The sequence below is a fragment of the Tachysurus fulvidraco genome, chromosome 7 (assembly GCF_022655615.1).
Source record: "Tachysurus fulvidraco isolate hzauxx_2018 chromosome 7, HZAU_PFXX_2.0, whole genome shotgun sequence".
NCBI classification, from domain to species: Eukaryota; Metazoa; Chordata; class Actinopteri; order Siluriformes; family Bagridae; genus Tachysurus; species Tachysurus fulvidraco.
This window is the reverse complement of record NC_062524.1, coordinates 22,978,688-22,994,554: the sequence shown is the minus strand read 5'-3', so window position 1 is coordinate 22,994,554 and position 15,867 is coordinate 22,978,688. Positions and strand designations below refer to the sequence as shown.

The 15,867-nt window shown below is 37.4% G+C and overlaps 1 protein-coding gene across 2 annotated transcripts in view; it reads left to right on the top strand.

Annotated features, from left to right (window-relative positions):
• Positions 1-15,867, top strand: part of LOC113635483 (phospholipid-transporting ATPase ABCA1) — a 153,476-nt gene that overhangs the window by 9,279 nt on the left and 128,330 nt on the right. For both annotated transcript variants that reach the window (XM_027134963.2, XM_047816301.1), the window contains exon 2: positions 5,825-5,941. In XM_027134963.2, the coding sequence (XP_026990764.2) occupies positions 5,876-5,941 (66 nt within the window). In that variant the 5' untranslated portion in view covers positions 5,825-5,875. The remainder of the gene's footprint in view (positions 1-5,824; positions 5,942-15,867) is intronic.

The window sequence follows — 15,867 nt, the reverse complement described above, 5'->3', positions numbered from 1 at the left end:
GAAGCGTTGCAACATTATAGCACCAGAGTATTCATTTCGAGGATGTTGATATTCTGACATTCTCCTTTGACTTTCACTTTCATTACGTTCCAACGCAGTAAAGGCTCTACTACCTTCTATCCCGTTTCATTGGAGTCATCCTACACTCTGTCAATGCAGTGGCAAAGGAAGGTAATGAATATACAGTAGCAGTAAAACGTGTTTTTCCTTTTCTCTAATGGAAAGTTCTCTCTAAAGTCAAGTCATGTCAAGTCCAGAAGCTTTTATTGTCATTTCATCCATATATAGCTGACCCAGTAGACATTGAAATGAGACAACGTTTTTCCATGGTGCTACATACAGTAGAACAAAAACAGAGCTACAAGACGATACACAAAAGCAGTGCCAACTAGTGTACCTACTGTATATTCTACAGTACATGTGCAAAAATATTCGAAAGAAAATTTAATGTAATAGCAGCGGTTAGATGAGGTATTGAAAGCAGCAATTGAATGAAATGTGCAAGACAGCATGTGCAAAGAGCAAAAACAGTGTGCAAAATAGCATGTAGCAGTTTGAAATGAGTGGTGTTGTAGACATGGATGTATATTGGATGAGTGTGTATTTGGTGCAATCCACACTGTTGTGGAACAGCGTGTGTGTGTGTGTGGGGGGCGGGGGGTGTTTGCGCATGGTACAGTTCAGTTCAGTTGTTGATAACTCTGATGGCTTGTGGAAAGAAACTGTTACAGAGTCTGGTTGTGCAATTCCCAAACTAGACAGTGATGGAGCTGCTTAGCCTTCCGTGTATTAACACTGCATAGAGTTCTCCTCGCCTCGGCTGTGGTTAGAGAGAGGACCTGGTCGTTGGAGGGAGGTATGGTCTTCCTTCCGCTACATTGTTCTGTTACCCCGACTGAGCATAAAAGTCGTTCAGCGCATCTGCAAAGGAGGCGTCAATGTCACAGGCAGGTGAAGCTGTCTTGCAGTTTGTGATAGCCTGGATGCTCTGCCACATGCACCGGGTGTCTCTGCTGTCCAGGGATTAGCTGTGAATTGTCTGTGCATTTGCGTGCTTTGCTTCTCTGATGGCTCGAGACTGACGGTCTTGGAGACGGTCACGTTATCAATGCACGGTCATCGATGCCGTGTACTCCCTAAAGATGTTCCTGTCAGTGCGCTCTTAAATTTATTTTATTATTCATAGAATTACAAAAAAAGAAATATTATAGAAATATTATATATAGAAGTATTTCTATTAGTGTTTAAAAAACAATAAATTGTGACAGAGTAAAAAGTTTCAAAAGTTTTCAAGCATCTAATGGCGTTATATTGCGTTACTGAGTTCTATTTGAATTTATAAGGATTTATAATTCATTAATGCAACAATTTACAAAAGAATGCAGTTAGGATGGGTTGTAAATATATAGTAGGCTGCATACAAAGCAATACTTTTCTCCTCCTGAGAAATTTAATGGAACTGATTTTTTTTCCCCATATGGAAGAATCATCTGAACATCATGGTTTAAAAAATAAGCATATTTATATAAAACACTGCCTGATATCCATACATATGAGTTCATATTTAGATGTAAAAATGTGCTCTATTGCTGTACTAAACTTCTCTTAGATGCAGATATAACTGGATTTAGTACTATGCTCTTTCAGGGGGAAAATGGAAACGCTTATTGAATATACTCATAAGACCGCAGATTAAAGGTTAGAGCCTTGTGATAGAATAAGTTATTTATTAAAAAGAAGAAAGAAAGAAAGAAAGAAAGAAAGAAAGAAAGAAAGAAAGAAAGAAAGAAAGAAAGAAAGACACTCTTGTATTATGACTGGTTGTCTTGGAAATCTGTCTTAGTCCCTGAGCTTTGATCAGCTTGGAGAGTACAGATCATTTTACTTATTCACTTTACAGTCACATTATCACTGGGAAAATGTCAGAAACTGTAGCTCTAGGTGGATGTGAATGAGACGCCTCTTAGAGTGAATTAAATTAAAGTGAACCCATGTGAACCCATGTGTTTTGAGAGATAGGAGAGAGAGAGAGAGAGAGAGAGAGAGAGAGAGAGAGAGAGAGAGAGAGAGAGAGAGAGAGAGAGAATTTCTAGGCAAAGGTAGGTGTGTTAATGTATGCATGTGACCTAGAGACAGATTTTTCCCTGAAGTACCAATTAAAATGGGTAAAATGGACAGATCTTCCTTGTATTTGGAGTGGTATCCAGGTGAATACCAATGTGCCTATACACACAAGCACAGGGTTTCTAGAGGAGCATCTCTGCAGTCTTGGTAACAACACCACTCCGTGTCAAACATTGCTCTTTATTGCTCTATTAAAGGCATGTTGATGGTTTGGAGTGTGTGTGTACGTGAAGTTTAAAGCGGGTTGTCATAGCTTCTTATAAATTTTATTGCTAGTGACTTACTCATCTCATCACAGAATGAGTGTAATGTCTTTACAGCTCTTCTCATGGACACACAAGACAGTCTGTATACTGGTCGGTTCTGTTTTATGTACCTGTCTTGTCGTGTATGGTATTGACTGTTTACACTGTCTCTTGTCTTACACTATCTTTTGTCTTGCACTATTTGCACAAGGTCGCACACATGCACTTTACCGTGAGAGAAAAAATTATTTGATCTATTTGAATTTTTTTTGATTGGTCTATAATGTAATGGTAGGTTTATTTTAACAGTGAGAGACAGAATAACAACAAAAAATGCAGAAATAACTCATTGAAAAAAAAGTTCTAAATTGATTTGCATTTTATTGAGTGAAATAACTATTGGACCCCTTCACAAAACATTGGTAGCAAAACTTTGTTGGCAATCACAGAGGTCAGACGTTTCTTGTAGTTGGCCACCAGGTTATGCATACATACATCTCAGGAAGGATTTTGTCGCACTCCAATTTGCAGATCCTCTCTAATTCATTAAGGTTTCAAGGCTGACTTTTGGCAACTCAAACTTTTAGCTCTCTCCATAGATTATCTATGAGATTAAGGTCTGGAGACTGCCTAGGTAACTCCAGGACCTTAATGTGCTTCTCCTTGTGCCACTGCTTTGTTGCCTTGGCCCTGTGATTTGGGAAATTGTAATGCTGAAAGACCTATCCACAAACCATTTTCAATGCCCTGGCTGAGGGAAGAAGGTTCTTACTCAAGATTTGATGGTACAAGCTTTTTGACTTGACTTCCTAGACGTCCACTAGGACCATGATCGCCTAGTGCAAGAGACTCACATATAGCTAAAAAATATCTGTATTTGCTCAAACATCAAAAAGCAATGTTTTCTCACTGAAAATGTGCAATTGTGCCATTCTTTCTATTTGGTTGTATATAATCAACTCTTCAAGTCTATGACAGCAATAAATAGCTAAATAGCTAATGCTTGCTTCCTGTCCCTAGTTGTATTCCAGCACCAATATTAACATATTCTCTAAAGCACTATTCGAACGGGACTAGTTTTACGTGGGGATGTGAGGGTAAAGTAATTATTACCAGAGCTTCTCTGTGATTTTAGTCCTGTCCAAATGTGCCATCTCGGTAATCATTACGGACAATGTCAGTAAAGATTACAGCGACTTTTACCTTCTGTAAAAAGGTCCGGAAAAATTACCTCAGGTAATACTAATCCCGTCCGAAAAGACCCGCTGTAAATATGTACGGTAAAATTCCGTCATTTCCTGTTTAAAAGTAGTTTTTGGCGTGTTTTGCAAGCATGGAGGCGCTTGAAACAGGAAGTAACATCATACGCACATGACGACAAGGAGGTTACTGTGGTGTCTAAAGCGAGTTACCCCTCCCACTTCTGCTAGTTTTACTGAGATGTCTTGTCCCGTGCGAATTGGCCAATTAATATTACAGAAGTCCTGAGGTAAAATTGCATTATTCCACGTCCCCACGTAAAACTAGTCCCGTCCGAATAGTGCTTAAGACAGATTCATGTTTTGGATATAAAATGTGAAGTCAGACAAAACATGACCTACATCAAAGAATATACCAATATAAACATGACATAGGTCTAAACATGGCAAGGAAGTAAGACAAAACAAAGCCTTGCAACTTTGCAACAAACATTATTTCTTTAAGTCATGCTGTAACTCTAGTGACTCCGATGTCTTTTTTGCAGGGAAAGGAAGTGGCATGAGCTAACATTATATATTAATCTATTCAATCATTCATTCATTTTCTGTAATCTCTTCTATCCTGACAACCTACAGCTTTGATCTCTGACTGTTACATACCACTAACATTATAGACTCATTCCAAAAAATGCTAAATAAATACTTTCCGTTAGAAAACATCACCATATCAACAATGACCTATTTTTATTTGTCATTAAGCAGATCCACCATGCTGTCCAAGCATCTCTTGAACGTATGGGAAGGATAGAATATGACTCATCATGTTCTGACCAATCAAAATAAGGCACTGCGGTCATACGACAAACAACAAGTTTACGAATAACAGATCACGTACAGCTATGCTGAGCAGTGTGGACTCCCTGCATCACTGCTCCAATCCAATACAGCTCACACACTTGTTTTCGCTTTGGCTCACGAAATCTATACAGAAGAATGCTCTATTATTCACGGCTGATGGCACATGTGAGCTATTACAGCTTCCCTTCAGTATTAACCAATAACAACAAACAACAGCTAATTATAGCTCCAAATAATGAATGCACACATTAAACCAGTAAAATGATTGCAGGTTTGATGAGGGGTGAAATAATAAAAGTAAATCTGTATTTTCTGAAGGTAATAATGGGATCTATGTTATATAGCATCCTTGCATATATGCCAACCATATTAACTCTTATTACTATTATTACTATAACTATTATTAGGGCTTGTTTACTTTTGGACAGATCGGAATATAGTTCATAGTCGCGAATAAATATCTCTACACAAAAATTATTTATTTACGGCTGAAAAGGTTAATGGACAATGCTGTTTCCTAATGCAATTGAAATAAGGGTTCATTACTGTTTGTGTTGCTTAGTGTGCTGTGGAAAGCTCAGACATCTGATCAAGATTTCACCCGTTTGAGCGAGGCATGCTTGTGAAGCATTAATAATATTCATTCATTCATTCATTTTCTACCACTTATCCGAACTTCTCGGGTCACCGGGAGCCTGTGCCTATCTCAGGCGTCATCGGGCATCAAGGCAGGATACACCCTGGACGAAGTGCCAACCCATCGCAGGGCATTTATTTTATTTATAATAATAATAATAATCACAGTAAGATGTCCAGTGAATAAAGTATACGGATGGAAAAATCTAACAGAGTGGTTTTGCCTTGAGCGAGAACTATTCACCCAGACACTACTCAAGGAGTGCATACACGCCATCTTGCTTAGTCTTTTTGCCACAGCTCAGTGTGTGTGTGTGTGTGTGTGTGTGTGTGTGTGTGTGTGTGTGTGTGTGTGTGTGTGTGATAGAGAAAGAAGGGACAATCATCTCTGCATTGTCATTAGTATGCCTGTAATGTGGTGTGAAGTAAATGACTCAAGGGTCCGATGGTGGAACGATCCAATCCAAATTGTTTCAAAGGGAGAGTAAACAGGGCAAAAATGCCAATACCACAGAGATACAGATTAGCGTTTTAGCAATTCCCTCAGTGAACAGATCTACAATTTATCCATCATTAGACAATATAGTTTTTTTCAATGGGCCATTATTCATCGGTAACGTAGAGAAGATTCCAGAACAGAGGGAAAGATATCGATTTCTGGCTTTGAGACTTCTTTTTTCCCATGTATTTTGTCAACTAACTCCATAACATTTAAGCGTAAATCTGTCATTCTCATTCGTTTATCCTTCTTTCTCTCTGCAGGAGACGCAAGGAGTCTGAGATTTCCGTAGAGACGCCACAGCAATCTGTGTAATGGGTCTCCTGGTGCAGCTCAGGCTTCTGCTCTGGAAGAACTTCACTTTGCGCAAGAGACAGAAGGTACTGTATACACACACACACACACACACACACACCATCACAGCTCCCAACAGGTGTAGAGCGAGGTGTTGTTTTTGAGTGTCAGGTGGCATTTCTTGGCCTGGAACAGCTGTTGGTGTGTGAGAGAGAGAACGAGAGAGAGAGAGATAGGAAGAGAGAGCGTGAGAGAGAAAGACAGCATATTTCACCTGTCTCGTGAGAGAGAGGAATGGTGTCACCTTCATACACACTCACCCACACACAAATGCATTCACTGACATGCCACGATTTTTCATACGCTAACACACAAATCTAATCGCGCAATGCCCACACTTCCAGTCCCACTGGCAAAGAAATACAAACACTCACCTCAAACACACAATGCATTCATACACACTTGAAATACACACTCTGACACGCTTTCCCAAATCCACAAACACACACACACTGGCGCACTGACATTCAGACCACACACTCACACTTACAGTATGTACAGTACATTTCTCTCAAATGTGCATATACATATACACACACCAACATATTTACACTCACATACGACAAAATCACGTTCCATATACTGTACAGGAACAAACACCAATACACACACACACAGACACACACACACACACACACACACACACACACACACACACACACATACACACAATTTGACTCGTTCTTGTATTATGAAATGTCAAAATAGAAAAGACCATGAATACGAATCCCAATAATTTAATAAATATCTGTGGCTGGGAGCTGAAAGAGGAAAACTGGCCATGATCTTTGGTTGTGAGGGATTGTATACTCTTCTGTTAATCAATTCTTTTTTTATTTGTATAACACTTTTAACAATGGATTTCTGAAATTCTGTTTTACAGAATAAATATAGTACAAAAAGGTCAAGATTGATATCAGATTTATATTTAAATATGTTTGTATTTATGAACAAGCCTGAGGTGACTGAGGAGACTGTAATGGAAAGGAAGAACGCTCGAGAGGAACCAAAAGGGAACCTCATCCTCATTTGGGGGACACTGGAGGGTGTGATTATAAACTGTTATAAACACCAGAGAGTGTTATTAAGAGTAATGTCCTTTCAACAGTCTGACAATTGCGTATTGACTAAGAGGTTATTAACCTTAAGGAAAACATGTAGTGTGGAATGTCTGAAATCTTTATGAAGCGTAATCAGTGACACCAACCAATCAGGGTTCATGTGAGCTTATGTATGTGGAAGAGGGTGGATAGCCTTTTTGCATGTTTCTCTATGTTAGGTCACGTTTTAAAGCAGCATATCGAGCATGTTTATAAGGCAGGATGAATGCAGGGGAGTTTATTCGGGAGGAAAAAACGTGTCTTGAAAAAACGTGACTGGCCAGCCTCAATTGCTTTTATTTTTGTGCCAAAACTGATCTCATGAAAAAAATATTATGAATTTGAATAAACACTTGAAATGAAAATTGTTATTTTTTTAATTATGGGAAAAGATTTAAACATCAGCTCCTGCTCCAACCCTGATCTTCACCTGCTTGACTTAATATGTTTTGAGTTGAGAAATATTGTCGTGTGATACTCCTAGCAACTTCCTTGAGCACATTTCACCACCTTGGGGGAATATACCATTCCGTCTGTTGTTTAGTCAACGTTAGACTATAAGGAAAAAAAAACAGGCGATTGTCTTGTTGAAAGCTCTGAAAGATGATGTCTTTTCGGTGTGTTGGGCCTTTTTTTCTCTGTGTCAAAGTCTGCTCTGACAAATAAGAACAGAAGGACTCAGTATGCACTCTGGAGATCTGTGGATCACATAAGCCCGCTCTGAGTGCCGGCTCTACGGGGAGTCAGGTTGTTTGTGTTCTTAATATGCTGCTCAGAAGCTGTGTGAGGGAAACAGAGACGAGAGAATCGAGAGGAAAAGGACGGCTCAACATGCGTACACGGCCTCCTGTGATATTTATTTTGTTCAATGGTTGAACTAGGTACACCAATCTTCTGGGGTTGTAGCATGCGGTAAGTGGACCAGACAGGATGTGATTGTGTGAAATCTGCATCTCTTTTGTTAATGAAAATGCAATAATCGTGGTCATAATCACAGGCAGATGGCAACACAGACGATATGAGATATTCAGAATTGAGGAAACAGCTATTGAAGAAAACAAGAAGGAATAGTTAGGAATAGGTTTGGAAATGCCACTGATATTGACAAGACTTTGCACTGAGACTAGAAGAAGAGGGTATATAAAAACAAATTAATCAAAGAGTTAACACACCAATCGAGAAACATGCCAAATGAAAGGACAGAGCAGAGACAAGACAAAACAAACTGCACTTGTCAATTTTTAGGGCTCCAAATATTAATTTGTATCTACATATATACTGTAAATATACATATCTGTTTCTAGGTTCAGATATATACCTCGGTTCATCTTCTTTAGAATAAATATGAGCTTCATCACCGTTTACCTGGACAACACCTATTTAATCCTATCCCCAAAGTCCTGAAGTGGGTGCAGGTTTTCATCCCAAGCAATCAGAAGCAACACATGAAGGTGCTGTTACACTACATGTTTAGTTCCATCGACTTCTGTTCGTAAGCATTCAAACGCTAGAAAGTTGAAAGTTTGGTGACCTGCAGATTCATATCATGTGAAGACCTGTGACCAATACAAGACTGATACACCTCTTCAGAAAATCCAAGATGAAGGAAGCCCAGATTATATCAGTGCCACACCATCTCATTTTAAACAACACAGCTATAAACTCAATATACATAAACATAAACTCAATATTAACTCAATATTAAAGCTGCCAGGTTTTTGGTGTCACTGTATTATATGTTTATAGTAATGTTTTCCTCATATTCATCAAAACGGGCACATTAGTTTGTTACGTCTATAAATAAATATAATAAAATCATGATCACTAAGTTAGCTGGCTGAATTATTGCAAACAATAAATTATTACATTTAAAAAACCCAAAGCCTTGGCGAGTGATATCATATATAGTTGCTTTCAAGTTGACCTAATGGATAAGGCGTCTAGACCAAGGTAGAGGGTTCGAGTCTAGTAGCGGACGTTTCTCTGTGGGATGTGGCAGCTCAGTGGTTAAGGTGTCAGGCTACTGATCGGAAGGTCATGGGTTCGAGCCCCTGAGCCCTTTACCCTCAGTTGCTCAGTTGTAAGTCACTCTGGAAAAGGGTGTCTGCTAAATGCTGTAAATGTAAATATTTGTAGCAGTCTGAAAAAATTTCACATGCTGAGATTAGTATGGCTGTACGGCCAGTGTTGGTGACAAGATAAACTGATTAAACTGCTTAAATCAGGTGGATTAGTTTGGACATCCCTGCTGTGGACATGCTGGAAAAAAGGTCAGGATTTCATACTTGGCCTCAACTAAAACTGCAACTCAACCAATACTGTGTGTTCTGTTTCATTTGTTTGTTTCATATCTGTTTACCACGTGTTATCTGTTTAGTCCAAATAATGTACAGTATTCTGTTCCACACTAAATAGGCATCATTAACGATTCAGGGTTGCCCACAGATTATAAACTCTGTTAGCGTATGTTTTTGCAGATCAACTTCTCAAGATTTGTCCTCACCAGCCACTGTTTCCCTCCTGGTTAATGCAGTCCTTATGATGTAGAGTGGGCCACAGCAGGTTCCAGTGCTAATGTTTGCTGATGTTAGCATCAGTCATCAGATGAGAAATGTGTGTGTGTGTGTGTGTGTGTGTGTGTGTGTGTGTGTGTGTGTGTGTGTGTGTGTGTGTGTGTGTGTGTGTGTGTGCACTGCCTGGGCTATTAGGTAAAGATTTGCCTTAATGCCTGCATGTATTTCAACATCATCTATTAGCACAGCCTGTGATTTGCTTAGAAACGATGGAGCTGGACAGCTGGCGAAGCTGAACGCCGGAACATGCAGGTGAATGTGGGTAATAAATTTGGATGTTCCAGCTCAACAGTGGCTGCACACAAGTTTATTCAAGATGATTAATTTCACTCCTGACAGGAAAGCAGGAGACTTTCATGAGCAAACTTATTTGTTGGGTTGACTAAAAATTGCTTGCAAGTGGATAATGTAAACAGAGTGGTCTGATTTTTGTATATTATACAGGGTAAAGATTACAGGGTGAGCCACTGATGACGTTTTTTTTTTTTTTCACTCCACTGTTCTAGAATCAATTATTCATAATAATCATTGTGAATAATTATATGCATTTTATTTTTTTTTTACTTTTATATGTTTCATATATAGCAACAATGACAACAACAACAACAACAATAATAATAATAATAATAATAATAACAACAGTAATAATAATAATAATAATAATAATAATAATAATAATAATAATAATAATAATAATAATAATAATAATAATAATAATAATAATAATAATAATAATAATAATAATAATAATAATAATAATAATAATAATAATGGCAACTATTAATTTGTTTGGGGTTTGTTTTTTTACATTTCCAGCATTTGGAAGACACCCTTATTCAGAGCAACTTTAATAAGGTTTTCATTATTATACAACTGAACAATTGAGGGTTAAGGGCCTTGCTCAGGGGCCCAACAGTGGCAGCTTGGTAGACCTGGGATCAAACTCACAACCTTCCGATTGGTTGCCCAACACCTTAAACACCAGGCTACAACATGTCCATCTTTTTGGATAGGTCTGCATCTCCCCTAACTGCTTTTAATATTTACTGATTCATCCTGTGCCAGTTTGTCATCCTCACATTTCTTTAGCACATGTAAACACATTAATCAATCAGACTTGCACAGCTGGCGGTTCTCTTGTGCATCTTTATATGCATTCATATTTGATTTGCTACAGTATATTTTAGAAAAAAAAATAAAAAAAAATAAAAAAAACTCAAGCTGTTTATTTTGAAGACTTCCAAACTCAGTCAGCCCTGGAGTACATTTCCAGCCTACATTCTGTATTTTATATCCTAACTTTTTTTTGTCAGTTAAATCCCCTTCCCCCGCCAAAAAAATCTTTTTAAATACTGACACATTATAAACCTCGAGACTCCCATTCCTATTTACAGCTCAGCTCACAAGCGTTCGTCCCTTCCCAGCTAACTCACAGCTATCGCAGGGAAAATGCAACTTACTCCAGAAAAATATGTTGAATATTTTTAACTGTGGAAAGTCATAAATGATGCTATGACCTGTGATATCACTATTGACAGAAGAGATGCATTGACCACCAAACGACCCGCTGCTAAGACAGAAAAAAAAAATCCACTGGCTCAGTAATAATCTTGCTAATAATCTAAATACTAAACAAGCCTATAAACATATAAAAAAAAAGTCAATCCAGAGACTGTTTCCCTGATCATCCACTAATTTTATCCAGATGCATATTTGTCAGGAGTGAAATAAACGATGCAGCTGAAGCAATTTCTGACATACTAATGAATTGAAATGTGTTTTTACTGTCATCTGTCAGTGAAGAATACATCCATCTGTGCTCATGATAGAAGTGCAATCAAAAAATGTTTACGGTTTAACATTTTTTTCAAGTTTTGTATGATAAGAATGACAGAATGTTCCTATTGTCGGTGGTCAGACAATTTAACAGCAGGAGACATAGCATTAATGACTCTTTTAGCATCTCTAGTTGTTATGTTACATTGCTATGGCAACAGTGGCTGAAAGAGAAAAGGGAAAAGAAAAACTGATATTTAATGCTATTATTGTTGAATGAATGTTAAAGTTTTTTTTATGTAAACTTGGAAACTTCTTCTATACATCTTTCTGTACAGATCTAAGCATTTATTTGGTACTGTAACTTGTGTTCAATCGGTATGAATAAATTTCCACAAGCAGAGTTACAATGTAAGTACAGACAGTGTGTCTATGATATACAGAACTTTTCCATTTCTATTGGGTTGTATTGCAAAAGACTGGATGACATCGATTAAGGAGTGGATTATGTCTGTACATCAGAAATGCATGTGTTTCGTGACCTTGTTTCGTACACGTAGGTTGATAAAAGTAAGAATTTTTTTTTTTCAATCTAGTTAAACTAGAAACTTTGCAACTTAGAAAACTAATCGAACCCTTCTGACTAATCAATAGCAAGAATTCAGCATGTCAGGACTAATTTGTGGCTAGTTTTGGTTCAAGCCAAAGCACTGAATATCTTTGTTGTTTCACACTCCACAGTGATACTCAGTACTCACTGAGTAGACACTCAGAAATGTATTAATATTTGTGTTAAATGTGTTTAATATTATAGTTAAATGACACTAAATAATTGAAGTTTTTCTGTTTTTAATTAGCCTACCAGGGACACTAAAGACAAAAAATATATATATATATAAAATCAAAACGTATTTTTTCTTCACTCAAATGTTTCTATCTTCAAAGTAAATGTTGATATAAAACCCATTTCTGCTCTCCGAGATGTCCCAAGTGCATGTTTATAAGGATCTAAAATTTAAGGTGTTATCGATAACCAGTAAAATTCCATAAAAGGTTACTAAGGGACGTAAAAACATCTCAGGCTAGAAGCCATCTAAAAGACTTGAGGCAAGAAAATAATTAATTTGTTTATACTGATCGAAAATGTTTGATAAGTTGATTCAGAATGGAACTTAAGTGTACAGGTATAAACATTTAAAGTGTTTTGCAAATTGATTAAAAATTGTTAGCCTAAAATACAAAGGAAAAAAAAAAAAAAAACAGAAGCTAAAAAGAATTTGCAATCATGAAGTAACATAGAAATTCTCAATTAAAATTAAATCTCTTAAAAAGTCCTAAACTATTAAGGTAGTATGTAAGATACTGTAGTAAGTAATGTTTCTTGCCTTGAAGACCGTCTTAGGCTTTTAATGCTTAGAACATGCTGGTTGCTACATAGCTATGGAAAAAAATATGTATTTATAAGTGATAAGTGCAGAAATGCACCTTATATTAAGACACAAATAAAGGGTAATCTAATATACACCAATAGACTGGTTAGGATCTGCCTGGTTTTATGCTTTGTTTCCAACAGACTTAAAAACATGTGAATTAATTATGATCTGCAAGCAATAGGAGGCAGCAATGATAGCACTGGGAAATTTTCACAAATGTGCTGCACCACATGATGTTCAGAGTAAAAACATATCATGTCTCTGTCCTCATGCTGACAGAGACAACCAGCTGGCAAAAATAACAAGGAGTATAGCTGTGTATTATGTGCCTGCTTAGACTGAGCTCCCTGCGGTCACTATGGAGGAAAAACAATAATACAATACAATCCTAGTTTTAGTCAAAAAATGTATTGATTTTTTTTTTTTTTTTATAATCAACTGGTTCAAATTAACTACACAAAAAAAAAGTATAATAGATACTGTAGAATATATACTACAATGCGTGTTGTGAAGATTAGAAGGTTGACAATTTTTTTTATTTTCTAATGAACTAGCAAAACATATACAAAAGCTTCGATCTTGTCCTCAAAACAGCCAACCTGAGCTGTCCCTCTGATGTGCTCGTTCCTAATCCTGTCCCATCCTCGTCACTCCTAAAGAGAACCTCAATATCCTCATCTCTGTTCAATGATACCTCCATCTCTGCCTCACATCTTTTTCTCACTGATAGTCTCCACAGTACTGTCTTCTACACCTTTCCTTTGATCCTTGTCGACTTAAACTCCTGCACCTTCTTGTTCCAGGTGTTCCTCCACCTGCTCCCTACCCTCACTACAGAGCACAATGTCACCCACAAGTATCATTGTCCACAGAGATTCTTGTCTGATTTCATCTGTCAACCTGTCCATCACCATAGCAAACAAGAAGAAGCCGATCCTTGATGTAGCCCATCCTCCACCTTGAACCCCTCTGTCTTATCTTCAGCACATCTCTCTGCTGTCATACCCCTCTCATACTGAACTACTCGAACTTACTTCTATGCCACTCCTGACATCCTCATACAGTACCATAGCTCAGCACTCTGTCCTACGCTTTATCTAAATCCTCAAAGACAAGGTGCAGCTCCTTCTGACCATCTCTGTGCTTCTCAAAAAGAGAAATGAATAATTGTCCATACAGTATGGTGAAGTTTTCTCTAAGGAATAGCTTATTGACTCTTATTCTAATATTTCTTATCAATTTATCATTACATTTACGGCATTTAGCAGACTCCCTTATCCAGAGCGACTTACAACTGAGCAACTGAGGGTTAAGGGCCTTGCTCAGGGGCCCAGCAGTGGCAGCTTGGTAGACCTGGCGTTCGAACCGATGACCTTCCGATCAGTAACCCAACACCTTAACCACTGAGCTACCACATCAATTATTTATTCATTCATTCATTCATTTTCTACCGTTTATCCGAACTATTCTCGGGTCACGGGGAGCCTGTGCCTATCTCAGGCGTCATCGGACATCAAGGCAGGATACACCCTGGACGGAGTGCCAACCCATCGCAGGGCACACACACACTCTCATTCACTCACACACTCACACACTATGGACAATTTTCCAGAGATGCCAATCAACCTACCATGCATGTCTTTGGACATATGTATACATATGTATGTATATATATATATATATATATATATATATATATATATATATATATATATATATATATATATATATAATGTGTGTGTGTGAGTGTGTTTGTAGAATAATCTCTAAGTGTAAATATTTAAAGATTTAAATGTAAATTATTACATTAAATTGCCCCTCACGCAACTCAAAAATGTTTTTGTTTGTTTGTTTGTTTGTTTTCTTTTCATTTCTTACAAATTTCTTTATAAATATTGAAGTACTTAATATTTCTTCACAACTTTTTCCCCAGACAGCTACAATACACAATTAGCATCATTTACTTTAAAAATCTAAATTCTTAAGTCTAAAAATCAAACTAGACTTATGGAGTAAAATCAGATTTATGGACTGCTGTTTAGTTTTTTGCTTCATTTCTCACTTTTGCTCACCACACAACAAATCATGTGCTAATTTGTCTTTTTTCAAACTCATTTATAACACTGACAGTGAATTTAGAAAATCTGGTTTTCTCATCTCTCAATATGTCTGTTCTATGAGGTTTTTTCTCTCTATTCCCCTGCCACTTTTACTGAGAAATATCTGGAGAATAGCCACACAGGTGGAGAAGTGAAGGGATTAGGGAGGAGAAAAGAAGACAGGAGGGATGAAAGGGAGCTTTCACCAGCAGATGACAAAACACCACAAGCGAGAGGATGAAGAGACTGGGAGCTTACAACTCCATTAGCCACTCCTGAGTGAGCCTTGGAAATCGAGCTTTGTACGTTTTGGAAGAATTGTCGCTCCTTTCATTCTATTAAATCTGCCATTTTGTCAACAAGCCCGACAGCATTCGGGTAAAGATCTTGTGAATGTGCAGGAATGTTCACGTCTTAAGCTTGTACAGGGCATTACACAGGCCATGAATATACAGTAGAAGTAAAAATAGTTTGAATCATTTGTGTTGTTGAATCCTGATGAATCAGTTTGCAGGAATCACAAAGGGACCCAAATCTGCAGTCTATTGCAAAACATTTATCCAGGCTTTATTAAGTTTGAATGGGTAAATTTCTTACACTTTAATGTATTACTTATTACTCTGTTACTCTCACAACCCAAAAATGTACAGTATTACAGTATTTGTTATGTCCAAAAATATTTTACCGTCTTTCGAACTCAACACAGATGAAATTTTAACACCATAATTCTTACACCATAATTCTAAGCACATTTATAATCATGTTTAATGTTGTGCAGCAAAACAAGTAACTATATGCTGTAAAGCAACAATAAATAGCCTTTTTTTTTTTTTTCTTGGTAAGCTTCTTGTGTTACTACAGTAAGAAATCACAAATTTAGCATTTTTGTATTTTAAATCATGGAATAAATTCAGTTCTTGCTAATTAGCTGTGACTTTTGGACTCTGCAATGCGGTGGGCTTACTGTTAAA